Source organism: Aythya fuligula, chromosome 7 (genome assembly GCF_009819795.1).
Source record: "Aythya fuligula isolate bAytFul2 chromosome 7, bAytFul2.pri, whole genome shotgun sequence".
In the NCBI taxonomy this organism is placed as follows: domain Eukaryota; kingdom Metazoa; phylum Chordata; class Aves; order Anseriformes; family Anatidae; genus Aythya; species Aythya fuligula.
Genome location: NC_045565.1, coordinates 9303765 through 9318530, shown reverse-complemented (window position 1 = coordinate 9318530; position 14766 = coordinate 9303765). Strand labels below are relative to the sequence as shown.

At 37.2% G+C, this 14766-nt stretch overlaps 1 protein-coding gene across 5 annotated transcripts in view; it reads right to left on the bottom strand.

Moving 5' to 3' along the window:
- Positions 1 to 477: 477 nt before the first annotated feature.
- The window catches only part of LDB3 (LIM domain binding 3), a 120246-nt gene continuing 105957 nt past the window's right edge, over positions 478 to 14766 (bottom strand). For all 5 annotated transcript variants that reach the window (XM_032191386.1, XM_032191388.1, XM_032191389.1 and 2 more), the window contains 5 exons: positions 9410 to 9710; positions 7996 to 8176; positions 5179 to 5299; positions 3628 to 3743; positions 478 to 1613 (listed from right to left, as the gene is read on the bottom strand). In XM_032191386.1, coding sequence (XP_032047277.1) covers positions 1524 to 1613; positions 3628 to 3743; positions 5179 to 5299; positions 7996 to 8176; positions 9410 to 9710 — 809 coding nt within the window. In that variant the 3' untranslated portion in view covers positions 478 to 1523. The remainder of the gene's footprint in view (positions 1614 to 3627; positions 3744 to 5178; positions 5300 to 7995; positions 8177 to 9409; positions 9711 to 14766) is intronic.

Genomic DNA, 14766 nt, shown 5'->3' with positions numbered 1-14766 from the left:
CTTAATTCATATTTTAGAACCCCAATTTTCTTCTATTTCCTCCTTCCCCCACTTCTCCCTAAAGCTTTGGATAATTTTTCATCACTAAAAAGACCTATTTTCTTAAAATGGGCATTACCTATAGGACGCAAAAGGCAGACAATGCCAAGTCATTCCTGGTTACTCAAAACAGAAGGTACAAGAGGGTGCAGGTGGTACCAGAACATGGCCCACAGAACTCAGCCTCACCAATACTAATTCAAAACTGTCAGTACTACAAGCTGTCAACACACAATCACAATTCTCATTTAAACAAATTAATAAAACTTGAATAGTCATCAGGCTTTCCATTTTAATTCCACTTTCTATTAGACTGTTGTCTCCAATGCGAAAGTCATTGATGTTTAAAATTAAAAATTCAAAATCATTACCAGTACTACAAGTATTGCTCTTTTGAAAAAAAAAAAAAAAAAAAAAAAAAAGTTTGATAAACGTTTGAGCAACTTGAAAGTTGTAGGATAGAGTAGGGAACTTTTGCAAGCTATTTACCATTTCCTAGTTGTAGTAGATGGAAGTGAGTCATCATTGTTAATCAATGTGAAGATCCAGATGTAGATTCCAATTTCCCACTGATATCAATGGGAATTAGAAACCAAAGCAACTTTCCATATTTTTTTTTCCACAAGAGGAAAGGCAATCTGGTTTTGAATTAACAGCCATAGTTCCTTTCCAGCCAGCCCTATTCCATTCAATTTAAGAGCAAGCTGGAAAAGCCAGATGCCCTTTTCCATTGTGATTTAAAAGTGAGGTATCTACCACCCATGTAAAAACCCAGTGCACTAGCAAGGTTGACCCAACTTGCTTTTCTCAATCTTACGGCGGTGTGGAAGGAGATAATTAATTCTGTTTCCACTTTATTCTCAAACTAAGTTAGTCATTGTCTCCTAGACTCCCAGCTACATATGCATTCAAGGCAAACTTCTTATTTGGAAAGAATCTAAAGTATTTGATGCTATGAGGTAGCACCACAACATAATGGAATAGCACACACTTTTCATAGAGAAAACCCTAGCCTATTTATTTCCCTTTGAAAGCTATGGCCTTTGGTTCTACATATTATTGTTCATGTAGCACTTACTCATTCTTTGTAGGAAAGAAAATGAGTTATTACAAAAAAGGACTTTTCCTGTTATTCTTAAACACTAGTGTGTGGTCTAAGCAGTAAAACCGCAGTGGGTAGTTCATTTGAAACTGTATTTCTATATTACATTTTATGTTACAGGTTTTAGTCAATATTTCTCCAAACTGCTGAGCTAATAATCTATTTTCAAATTGACTAGTTCTTTTGTTTTTGATTATTCATTAGGTTTTTGTATGAACCATGCAAATGCATGTTCTGCTTATAAGAAAGAGATTAAAATTAAACTTCAGAAGTGTCAACTTCCTAGCTTTTACCAAGAGAAATGCTAGTCATGGATATTAACTTTGTAATTGCCCAGTTAGTCATCACTTTTTCCCAACATTACTGACTTCCAAATCTTTTTTTAAACATTGATTGCATGGGCATGTTTCTTGCACAGTGGCTTATCCTTCTTGGAATAGAATGGTTGACCTTCCAAATTCACATGGCATACCTAGAATTAATAATAAACACAATCAGAAATCACACAGGAAAAAAAGCGAGAAAGAGAAAAAGAAAGAAATGTGATTATCAATTTGAACTGTATTTTTTTTCTGCCCACATGTTTCTTTGACTATGTCTAGACAATACAGAAGTACATTTGATTTCCCCTGGCAGGTTTCCTACTCCATGCTGAAGTTAGATCTTGGTTTGTATCAGCTCTCACTTCTGTATTTTCCTGCCACCACTATCCACTAAGTTCACTAGTTTCTATTAAGACCAACCGTCTTCAGCATGACATGTCCATAGTGCCTATGCAGACCTCAACAAATAGTGGCACACTCAAGCACATGTAGCTGGCTCAGACTTTAAGACCTGGATTCTGATTCCTGTAATGTACAATCTTACAATTTTAACAGCTTTGGTTAGCTACTATGGTCCCAGGGGTACCACCCTGCCAGGGTACCAACAGATACTCATTCCCCTCAGTACTTTGTTCTAATATTGGTGTTTATGTGACCAAGGAATGAGTCATTCAGACAGATGATAGCACTGAAAACAAATTACTTCTTACCAGGTTCTTTTTCAACCAATAGAATTCACTGCCTGGCTGCATAAGTGCCAGTGTTGACATAAAGCATGTGAAAATGCATGGCTGAGGGCGGGACAGCCCAGATTTAGATCAGTTTTAACTGCCCTGGAACTGTATGGATACCCACACAGGGCACTGCAACACCACTTGCAAGGTCAGTGTTAACCAGAACCACTTAAGGAAGCCAGTACATCAGAATCTAGGAGCAAGAATAATAACATTGTCCCAAATGCTTATGGCAGGCTTAAGACCTTAGTGATGTGCCACATCATGTGAAAGGAAAACCATGTGAATGGATATAAGGAAAAGCACATCAGAAAAGGTCACTTGTTTATTTGCATATGACTTTTAGCTGACTGAAACTAAAATTAGCTCCTGCAAAAACAGCTGTGAGAACTGCATTAATGAAACAGATTTCACCTCTACTAAAAACTGGGTTACTAATTAAATAAATACATAAGGATCCAGTTAAATGAACAAGCAAAAAAGAACAGGAAGCGTTCAGGTAAAATGTCTTCTATAAGTGACTAATAGCTCTTATTTTGTGAAGGAAAATGGCTGTCTTGGTATTGCTTTCCATGTTAGAATTACAAAGATATTTCCGTATTCACAGAACACCATTGTGCTGCTACTCACTTCATGTACCCTTGAAAGACCAGTAGCCAGCTTAGCCTAAGATATTTATGGACATTTTTATACTTCCTACTCTTCAACCTGAATTTTAAAGTCTAACAAACATTAGAAATTCTCACTTGTGGTGTGGCCAACATACTATTTTTAACTAATTAGATGTTCGAACTATTATTACCTTAGGAACAATACACTGGGGAGCAGCACAGCTGCATTAGATCTATATGAAAAGTACCATTTATCATATGGCTTTTACTGCTTTGTGTGCATTGTGGGAATACAGCCACACTATATAGCTGTACGCACACCACAGACTGAAGAGCATGACCAACTTCTCTGTTCATTACTGTTCATTTTGTTCACTCTCTAAACAGACTCCTTGTTGCAAGTTTCATCAAGCATTCTGAATGGAATTGTAAACTGTGCTGCTTTGTAAAATTATGGCTATCCTCTTCAGTATGGTTTTAATTTATTCTATATCCTGATTTATATTTATTTGGTAAATACTAGAAAGAATAATAGCAAATAGTGCTATATGTAACGGTACATACAGACTCTCTAAAATTGTATGCTTTATTAAAAAGCACCCACTTGTGATGGTCAAACTTAATAATTCTAATAAAAGTTTACAGAGGAGAAGAGAAATGACTCCCATTCCACTCCATCTGCAAGTAAAAAATGAAATTCAATCCCTCTGCATCCTCAGGCATATGTTAGTCATTTCTGCTTCCAGATCTTCTAATGTTACTTAACAACTTTTATCATAAGTATAAAGAAATTAGATAGTATTTGGTATAAAACCTACAGCACAAATGAAGCAGGTGTCATGCCAAGTGTGTCCAAGGGCTTCAATGAATTTATCTCCAGCTTCAACAGGAAAATCACAGCCATGGCATTTTGTGCTGAACAAAGTGATATAATCTAGAAACAAACAAACAGAAACAATTAATTTAGAACAAATTCTTTAACATAATCTTATTACACCCAAGAGAAATAAAGTTTCCAGTGAATAATTTTTATTATTTTTGCCCAGAGTTTCTTACTACATTCAGCGAACCCCTCCCCAAATGAAATTCTAAGCTGCTTTTTTCATTATTTAAATACAAATTCAGTGCAACACCCTATGTCAGTACAGAACTACAAGCTGTCACCACAAACACAGAGAACAAGCATAAAAAGTGCATCAAATTCAAAGTTATGTTTCTCACATTAGTCTTACATTAGCTTTAATGTATGTGGAAGCTATTTATACGGGCAAATATGGTCATACAAAGTACAACCTAATGGCCAGTAAGCGTTAACTTTAAGGGTGGTGTAGAAGCATAGTTTAAGTTTCCATGAGTAGATTTATGTCATCTATTTAATGTTGAAATGCTATGCTTTTTCTGCATTAAGAAAGAACATTACAGAAACCCCGTACTGGCTGCTTAATACGTTTTTATTTTGAATATCATGTCCAATATGGAATTACCTTGCCTTGGAAAAGAATAGCAAAAACTCAAAAGATATATGGAATTTTTGAGAGTAATTAGAGGCTATGGGAAAACCTCCAACTTTAAAGGGTAGGTACCAAGTCAGTCATGTTGTAGGATTTTCATTCTTCACTAGGAGTTACTCTGTTATGTAAAACTTGATTTGCACAACCATAAAGACTGCATCTCCAGAGAGAACTAGGCCAGAAGCATGTTAAATGGATAAGGCTGAGCTTACAGTGGGAATACCAGTTTAACCTTTGCCTGCTTCCTGACCCTGTCAGGCAACTCACTTGCATGGCAAGCTCCAGTTATTAAACCATATTACTCTTTCTATACTTTTGGAAATCCTGACCTTTTCTGATCTTAGTTGGCAAGAAGCAGTTCATTTATTCCAGCACTCAAAAAGCAAAATCTGTACTACCATGTGTTGCACATCTGGGCAGAGCTCTTTTCATATGTTGATCAATTGTAGGGGTGAGTAGAAGTATTAAAAACAGCGTAGTAGAGAAAATAGGGGCAGCAAACCACACATACTGTATTGAAGCACTACCAGAAGAGTTTCTTGCCCCTGTAATATGTAGCTTTCTGGTTAATAGAATCTACCAGGCAAAGCATGGGGGACAGGAGCAAAAGTGGAGGGAGAGAAATGAAAGGTAAGGTGCTCTGGAACATAGAGGCAAAAAGACCAGCACTCTGCCAGTCTATCACAAAGTGGAGAAAAATACCAAGAAGGAATCATTTGTATATGCAGGCAGGGGAAGTAAGATCCATTCTGGATGGGTAGCCGGTTTTATTTTATTCAGCAATTGCTTTATTCGTATGTTGCTTCCATACAACATAAAGTACATGATTACTAAACAGAAGTGTCCCGTTTGCCATACCTTTCTCACAGTATGGCTCTCCATCTTCCATGTGAAAGAGGCTATTCCCAAAAGGCTTCTTACAAGCGGCACAGACAAAGCAACTCGTGTGCCAAGTCTGTCTTAGGGCATGCATCACTTCCTGTAAAACAAACGAAAATCTCCAGCAGACTAGCATGCACTGCAACTACCTACTGAAGAACAAATACAAGGCAGAGATGTTCTAAACGTTTAACTTCTGTATCAGCCAGTTTCTTTCCTCAAAAGAAATTACTGTGACATAAACTGAGTTCCTTTGGGAAGAGAGAGGAAATTGGACTGCAAACTTTCTAGAGCAATATATTTGCCAAAAAGAAACAACCACCAGTTCAGCCAGCTGTTTGTATCAACATGCCTAGCTGCTGTTGCAGGAAATACTTTGCACAAAGATTTCATTTTTTTTCTCCATTGTTTTAACATTATGAACTCTTCGATGCAAGAGTGTGATTTGTTAATTAAGTTGTAAAGGACAATTTTATCTCTAAGACCAAGAAATGCATGCCAGTGATAGGTGATTTAAGTCTGATGTTTTCAAAGCAAATTAGATTATGTACTCATTTCTTCAAGACTCTCACAAGAACTCTTTAGAAACTAATGTGAAAATGAAAAAAAAAAAAGTTCTTAGATTTTAATTTATGTGATTAGTCTAAAAGAGTCTGCATGTGTGTTCCTAGGCCACGTGTTCATCACACAAAAAAAGCAAAATCCCCACAACTGATACTCTCTACAGAAAAAAAAAAAAAAAAAAAAAAAAAAAAGCTTGATTGTGTACAGGTCACAGTTTTTAAACACTTTTACACATGCTTGTTATGAGCCATGCTCTGTGTAATTGCAAACACTGTAAAGCAACTGTAAGTCTCTGTCACCAAAATGGGATGTCCTTAGACTCCTACCATGCTCAATTGCTTCTTCCTCCCCTACACAGATACCACGCTCATGAACAAGTATTTGTGTGACTAAACCAGGGAACAGACCTTTCTTTATCAGGCTACCTTAACCCTTAGCAGTTCTTTAGTCGTGTGCATAGCCACACAAAAGTTTATCCAACAACAAGAAATGGATAACATGGGATAGGAATAAATGATTGGAAGCAATGCAAGTGTTTAACAACTTCAGGCATGAGTATCAGCTTACAGTACTCATGAATGTGTATGTTCACCTGAACTAATGGAGAGAGTCATCAGCCAGACTCTGACTAACCCCCCTTTTTAGTCCTATCTATATAATATGCACCTTAAGCAGAAAAAACAGATTTTATCAGTTTCTTTTTTCCATCCAGTACAGAGCAATCTCTACTCATTTTTATATTGTCATACAGAAGTCCTGCAAGTCCAAAAGCTGTTGTACTGAGCTCTGATGCATAGTTACCTGCTAATTTGTCAGTTGTACTTGTGCCCAAGAGTATACTTGACAGCGCATCTCTGTCCAGATGTCAAAGGACCAGATGCTCAACTGGAATAATTTTATTTAGCTTTGTTAACTTCAGTGAAACATTGATTTAAAGCAGCTGAGAATCTAGATCTAATTTTGTGTTGCTTCTGATTAAATACCTAGATTCTGATTCTCTTTTGAGCAATTTTAAATCTCCATTGACTAAGACAAAAGGGACTGAAATCTATTTCCATGCTTTCAATCCAGTGAATAGACAAAATTGTCTAATTTATGTTTACCATATAGATCATTAGAGAATCACCATTGAGATTCATTAACCTCTGTTACTGTTTGCAAAACAGTTATCACTGATAAATAGGTTTGGATCCATTTATGAACCTCACTGAGCTAAGAAGCAAAAAACAGATTGAGAAATCTTATTAATATAAATAGAGGCAGCTGGCATCTTTGCTATTTTCCTGATGAAAATCCATAATGGGGAACTGATTTGCGCCAGCATTAATTAGATAAGTTAAGTCAGTACTCTGCTGCAAAATTACTCCTACTGCTGCAGCAAACAGGACTTGGTTGGAGCCAGAGCTTCACCATAAATGTCTAAGACTGCCATCCCTAATTGGCAGTTGCAGAGAAAAGCAAAAACATCTACTCTGTCAATACCACTATTTAGACAGATATCAAAAGATTACAGCAAAGCAGTAAAAACCAGCATGGTACTTCTTGCTTCCTCATTTAAGAGAATCTTATCATATTTTCACTGTAACTTCATGCATAAACACAATGTTAAAAGTATCTTGCAGTAGTCCAGCCTCACTGCCATCTGCGGTATGTGTAGAGCATATTTAGTTGCATCTAGGCATGAGTATACTCAGAAAAAAAAGAGGCATCTATTTTTTCCTTACTGGAATTCAGATCTTTTTATTTACTCTTTATTTTCTTAATTAGAAGAGGTCAGCAGAATCCCTCTCAGCATCCGTGTTGTTAGCTAACAGTGAGGTGCAGCAAGAGCAATCGGCCTCTTCAAGATTCCTGACTTCTCCATGGAGCTTTAGACTAAGTCTTGTATAAAAACATCCCTATTCAAGTCCCTCTTACATAAAAATAAGGAAGAGACAGATAAGAGAAATATGCTGTATGTTCATTAGCAAAGAACAATCCAGAAAGTGTTATGTATTTACACCTGAGAGATGGTAATTGGATTACACATTCTAAGAGTTGAATAAAGTACAGAAATATCCCTGATTTTGGATACATAAAATTTGTTACAAAATATGTTTTTCATTCTGAAATTATCAACAGCCTAGGAAATTATTATGCAAAAGAAAACAATATCTGAATTCATTGTCTACAGTCTGAATTATTTCTGTTTTCAGTGAACCATGTAACTGGAGAAATGGTTCTCTTGCTTACCCCCATGATCTTGGTGTGGCACCTGGCACAAGTAGGTGCAAAGAACTGCTCATAACAGTGCTCACAGTACACACTATTCTGCTCTTCCACAAAGCACACATCAGCCAAGGAAGTCTTGCAGTAAGCACAGTTGAATTCTTCTGGGTGCCAAGAGCGACCCATGGCGACCAAGAAAGGACCCCTGTAAAAAAAAATAATTTGTATTGCAAAGGTATTGAGTGATACTGATTACAAACCCATTTTGCTAGATACTGCATCCATGTGTAACAAACAATGGAAAACTATGCAGGTACATATTAAAAGAAAACCTGACCAGAAATGGTACTTTTCAAGATTATTACTAAAACACTTTGCCAACTGGTTAAAATATTTCATTATTGTTTAGACACATATATTATAAATATATTTATAATAGACACATATATTTATAAACAAGTGTTGGAAAAGTAGTCAATTGTTTTTGTATCTGCAAAGCTGTAAGTGATCTTTGTGACCAGCTGCAAAAACAACAGGAAAAGACCTAAGTATGTAAAGACAGAAGATTAAGATACTATTTGTAAGTATGAAAAGGCAGGCAAATCTCCAAACCTACCCACCTACATCTCACAAGAGCTCTTGCCTCCTGCCTTCTTTTCATTTGAGAGACTGCTGCATCCTGCATGTACTAGAAGTGTTAGACTATCAGATGACAACTTGCTGTTTTATTGTATGGAAGACAAGTTGGTTTTGGTGATTTACTCTCGATTGTAATTAGGTGTAGCTATCAGGATTTCATTCTTTTATTACTGGAGACTTTTTATTTCAGAATATATAAAAGATGACAAGCATCAGTTCCACATCACAAAACTAGCTCCTTTTAGTGGGTAAGACTGCATTAAACATGGTCTACTTCAAGTTGCTTAGCAGTCTACAGGGTAACACTGGGCACTGGTCCAGCAGAATGAATTGGGAGAGAAGGGAGAAGCATGCTATGAATCACTGGTAATAAAGTGTAGGCATTATCTTTCTCCAGACACAAAAGCAACAATTACATTTGGCTGCTGTTCCAAAATGATGTCTCATTCCTTTTCTCTCTACCATGCTCCCCTTGCCCCCCAACTCTCCCAACATAGTGGTATGTACCTCCTTCAAGGACTACTGTAGGAACCAGAAATTTGTTTAAAAAACAGTGATTTGCCACAGCATCCGTGAAACAAACAATTAGCACGTATAACTTTGCAGTGATAAAAAGTGAACCACACAATAGCTAAATGAGTTCTGGAAATGTTAAATTAATGAAGCAGACAACAGACATCCCTGCTGGGTAATTTAACTGAGTCTTAGGCTCTGGTACTATATATTAACATACAATAACCAGTCTCCCTGTGATATTTTCTTTTCTGCTTCATCCCTCTCCAAAACCTCATGACCTTACCGAATTATGCTGTTACAATGCCCACAAAGAGGAGTTCGGCTGCTGGCTGGAAAACGCTCAGCCCTCTGAATTGTTCCCCGGGCTACTGCAGGAGCCTGGGAAGAAGCTGAAACTGGAGATGGGTAAGCAGGAGTTGAGGCAGGAGATGGTACTGGAGCACCCCTCGGTAGGATGTTCTTTGTGACAGTGGTGGTAGTTTTTCCAGGTGCAAATTTCTGGGAAAAGGAGTCATCCGTTACCCAGGGAGGACGGCTTGCAGGCTCAGTGTTGGCAGGGGTGTAGGAATGAACTGGTGCTGGTGCTGTTTTAAGCATGCCAAAAGAAACCAAAAAGTATTTTAAAGTCTTCTCTTCCAATAGCAAAACAATAACCAAAGCTTCAGATGACAATTAATTATGGTCTGTCCCATTATCATTCATTAATTCTGGACCGAAGCCAAGGATTTCAGCCCAATCACTGGCTTTTAATCCATGGGCATTACAGAAATGTTTGCCTTCTGGCTTTTACAGATTTTATGGAAATCATTTTTAAAGATCTCTCTTCATTTTTTAATAGGAATGGCTATGAGAATTTTGTGATAATTCAGAAGGCTGCTGTGTAGTGTGTTTAAGACAGGTTTAAAATTGAAAGAGCAGATCACGTAATGAAGTTTTGGACAGAATTCCCCATAATTTCAATAAGAAGTTATGCTGAAATTTTGATCTCATTATATTCATTAAAATGCAGTGTTTTCCACAGATGTCACTATTATTTATCATTTGTAGAAAGTTATACTCCTATTTTCTGAAGAAAAATAGGCTCACACGGAGCACAGAGATAGAGAGCACTGGAAGCAACAGTGAGGGAGCGAATTCAGCTCACATGACCAGCAAGACAAAGGCAACAGCACTTAGAAGAAGGCCAGGCTTGTGGTTATAACTGATCTCAGCTCTGTTCTTGGCTCTGCCACAGATTTCCTGTATATCTTTGAGCGAAGTGTAGTATCTCTGTGCCTCAGTTCCCGTGTATAAAATAGAAATATTATACTTCCTTTCTTCCACCCTTTGACAATCAGATAAAATCTTCAGCGCAGAGACTGCCTCTCCTCTGTGTTTGTATGTACCAGGCTTTAATCTTGGGTGGAGCTTTATCGCATAAAAATAAGCAGAAACTAGAGCCTGTACATACTGAGTTTTCCCTTTGCCCTTGCTCTTTTCAAAACATCAGATCTAGCATTGTGTAGGACTGAAGTTACTGCCTGAGAAACTGCCTCACTTTGCCAAGTACACGAGCACTAAAAGCAGTTTTTCCTTTGCAAAGAAAACAAGTGAAGGATTGTCAGTCTGAGGAGGAACAGAAGCTTGGAGAGTTGAAGTGTTTTGCCTAAATCTGAGAGTGGGGATTTGGGAACAGAAGCCAGGTCTCCTGCACAGTAAATCACAGTGCCAATAAAGTGATGAGCAGATACAAGATTTATAATTTTAAGGGACTTGCAGGTAGAAAGCTTTTCTGAGCAAGAAAAGGTTTCAGAATGCAGACAGATCTCTCTAGACAATAAAGTGGTGATAAGATTATGTTCTACTTAACACTCCTCCATTAGTTCACACTCTACCACATAGAATAACATGCGCTGATTATTGGCATGCTTGAAGTAGATATAGATGAATCTACTGGGATCGCCCTCATGATCTCTCATTTTATTCTTTTTATTGAGTTCAGAGTTGAATCTAATGCACTTTCTCGATAAAACTTTATTATACAACAGCATCAACAATTTTTCTGTTTCATAAAACTGTATCCCACCTTAGCCTGAGGCTTCTTTTTTCACTTGGGAATGGTAAACAGTATTTAAAGATTTCAGAACAGAGAGTTTATATCCAATCTCTTTTAACCCTGGGGCTGTTGCTATTTATATACTATGGTATTAAGCTAGGCAAAATTAGAAGGCAATATTTCATCTCTAATTGGTGAGTTCAAAAGGCTCCTACCTATGAGGCTCTGTAATTAAATAAGGTGACTTCTAGCTCACTCAGTTTTGTGAAAGGATTCTCCCTCCCCCAAGAGCCAATTCTCGTTCATGCAAAGTAAGACACTGTATACCACAGAGGGCCTAACAAAATGGTCAGATATTCAAATAAAGAGATCCAAAAGTGAATGCAGGCCAGCTGTCATTTTTATGTCTTTTTTGTTTGTTTGTTTTGTTTAATGATCGTCTTTAGTAAGTTTTCCACTTTTTCACCCTACATCTCATAATATCAATGTTCTGTTTGACTTTTCCCCGTTTGTTTATTCTACCCATTGTAGACAGCATATGACTTATCTAGATTCAAGTTCATCTAGACTCCTTTGAAGGATGGGTCTTTGTCTTTCTCTCTACCTTCATCTATTTCTTTTTCACTACTTTTTCCACTTGTCACTGTAAAAGGAAAGCAACAGTTTGTTGTTGTTGTTGTTGTTTTTTAATTTTTTCTTCTCACAGTTGCTAAAAGAAGATGCCAAGGGAATTATTGAAAAATGACAAATATTGGGCATTTGCAACTGCTCTGATCTCTCCATAGTTAACTAACTTTTCAGCCATTATCATTTCATTTTAAAGGGTGGATTTATTACCACATTTTCTCCATGTGAGCAGGCTGGAATAATTTTAAAATAGTTTCATTGCCATACATTAGACCTGTTTCACTAACTATGAGATTTTAGCTATTGTTATTAAAAGAGAATTATTATCTGTCTTATATCTCTAATCTGTTATGAACAGTTTTTTTCTTAGCAGCTACTGCCAGATAAATTCACTTTTCATGTTTATGTACTTCTGAAGTCTTCCAACATACATGTATATGCAGCAGATAAGAGATGCTCTTTGCTGCTAGCAAGCACTAACATTCAGTATGTCAGAGAACAGCTTCTCAGAATATCAGTATTCTATCTGCTGATGCTGAACTGTTCAAGAGTGAATACTTTAAATAATTCAGTAACTCGAACTCTATCACCTGGTTTCTTTGAGCCCTCAGATTCTCTCATAGTAGGAGAGAAACAATAGGACTATTGTTATCCTGGGAAAGTTGTAGAAGAGGTCTCTTAACAGCCACAGAAAAAAACTGATTCCTTGCTACTGAGGAATTTGAAATTCTTTTAATCAGCTCTTAATTTACTGTCAATGGATATTTTCCTTCCAGAATAAAAAAATCTAAAGATTCATATAGTAACGTAAAGATTTGGATAGTTTCAAATGCTTTAGTTTCACATACTACACTGCTTAGAATATATAAAAGCACTGTTGTTGTCGGGGGGGAGGAGGGGGGGGGGAGTACAAGCTGGAAGATGCAGGTACTTTCTGCCATCTAGTGGCCCATGCTCAGAAAATAAATGTGTGCCTGTTAATAACATGTTATGAAATTTGTAGGACAGAGAAGGGTAAAGATCTCCCTATACGAACAAAAATAGATTTTTAGCAGCAGAAAGTTTCCAGCAGAATTAGCTTAGTCAAAGTGTTACTCTCCTCGCTTCATAGTGTAAACAATGATATACTCCTATCTGAGGAGTATCCTATCTCCTATACTCCTATCTGAGCAAGAAACTCAGCAATTCAGTTTCATTTTGAGATCATTTTCAGTGTAAACAAGATTTAATCCACTTATACCTCAATCTGAGCCATATTAAAGTAGTCTTGTAGACCTTCTTAGTGACTGATTTGGGTTTCTGGATATTGTACACATGGGGCTGTTGATAGGTGTTTTAATCTGCAAATTGCTGGCCTGGAATACTAAGGGAAATAAGGCATTTCATTCCCATTAACACTGAGGGCTACCATAAAGGCATCCCTTTGCTAAATTTTCCACTGCAAATCCTTATAGTTATATCCGTTATTTCAGCCTTTTCTCACAGTGGTTTTAAACAAATAAAAATCTAAAAGAAAATTTGCTAAGTGAGAGTGCAGTTAGACAAAGGCCTGAGATTGGAAGAAAAAAGATGGATTTTGTGGTCTCATATGTCATCCTTTGAGAATAATTGGTCTTCTCGGAACAAGGTTGCATTTTACACTGTAGGAGAATTTATATGCATTGACAACATTGGATGAGGAAATTTTTAACAGCCTTTGTGGATCTTATCTGTCAGTGACAGGAAACATAGGAAACACTTTTTACTCTATTTCTTCGCAAGCAGCAAGTTTGCGGTTGCTCAGAACTGCAGCGGTCTTTTAGAAACAGCTCACATTCTGAAACCAGTTTGAAGTGCTACTATGCTAAATGTATAATACTTGAAAAAGGTACCAAACAAAAAATCAATATTCTATAAAATCCCTGTTACCTCATGTGTCTGTCACTTTGGGGTTTAATTATAAAGGTATTTTACAATCCCTTACCGTACATCTCAAATTTCTCATTACAACTACCTTTGGGGGCAGCACAGAGGGAGGTGCTGGTCTCTGCTCCCTGGTCACTGACGGCAGGACACATGGGAGTGGCACCGAGCTGCACCAGGGAAGGCTCAGGCTGGGCATGAGGAAAAATTTCTTTACCGTGAGCATAGTCAAACACTGTAAGAGGCTTCCCAGCAAGGTGTCTGATGCCCTGTGCCTGCCAGTGTTCAAGAAGCACTTGGACAATACCCTCAGTAATTTAACTTTTGGTTAGCCCTGAGATGGTCAAGCAATTGGACTTGATGATCTTTGTGGGTACCTTCCAACTGAACTATTCTGTTCTATTCTATTCTATACTTCTAAAAAACACAGAGAGACTTACTGTTTCTTTCTCTGCCAACTCTTTACTGTTATTTGCATTTGTAATTTATCACACTATGTATTACTCTGAATTTTCTCTTGTCTTCTGGAATACATTATATCTTCATTGTGCCTTCAAAATAAGAATTTCCCACATGCAGGCAGACAATACATGCATCTGAAATGAGTTCACTGTATACATAGCAACACAGAACATAGTTCCCATACTGTGCATTTAAAGCCATCATTGTGAGGCAATGGGGCCCAAAACCAGTGATATAAGGTATTGCAAAGAAGATGCCCATCACAGTGGAGAGTAAAAACATTGCCTCTTATTCCAAGTCAAATTCAACAGTCAGCTTCTTCTTTAATAGATATACCTTCTAGTTTATTTCTGTGGCAGGTTTGTGTAAACCAGTTTACACTTCCCCCCAAATAAGTGTGTGATTTGATATTAATCAGTTTATTTAGGAGATACTTTGACATGCCAGTTTGCTCTGAGCCATACTGAAGTAAATCCTCTCATCTTTCCTTCTTTTGCACCACAGAAATAACAACATTTGACTTCAGTGAGAACAGTATATGCTGACACACCAAAATCAAATGAGGAGAAAGTGAAACTTACTGACTCTGAGACCCCTAAATAGCTTGTTAGAGC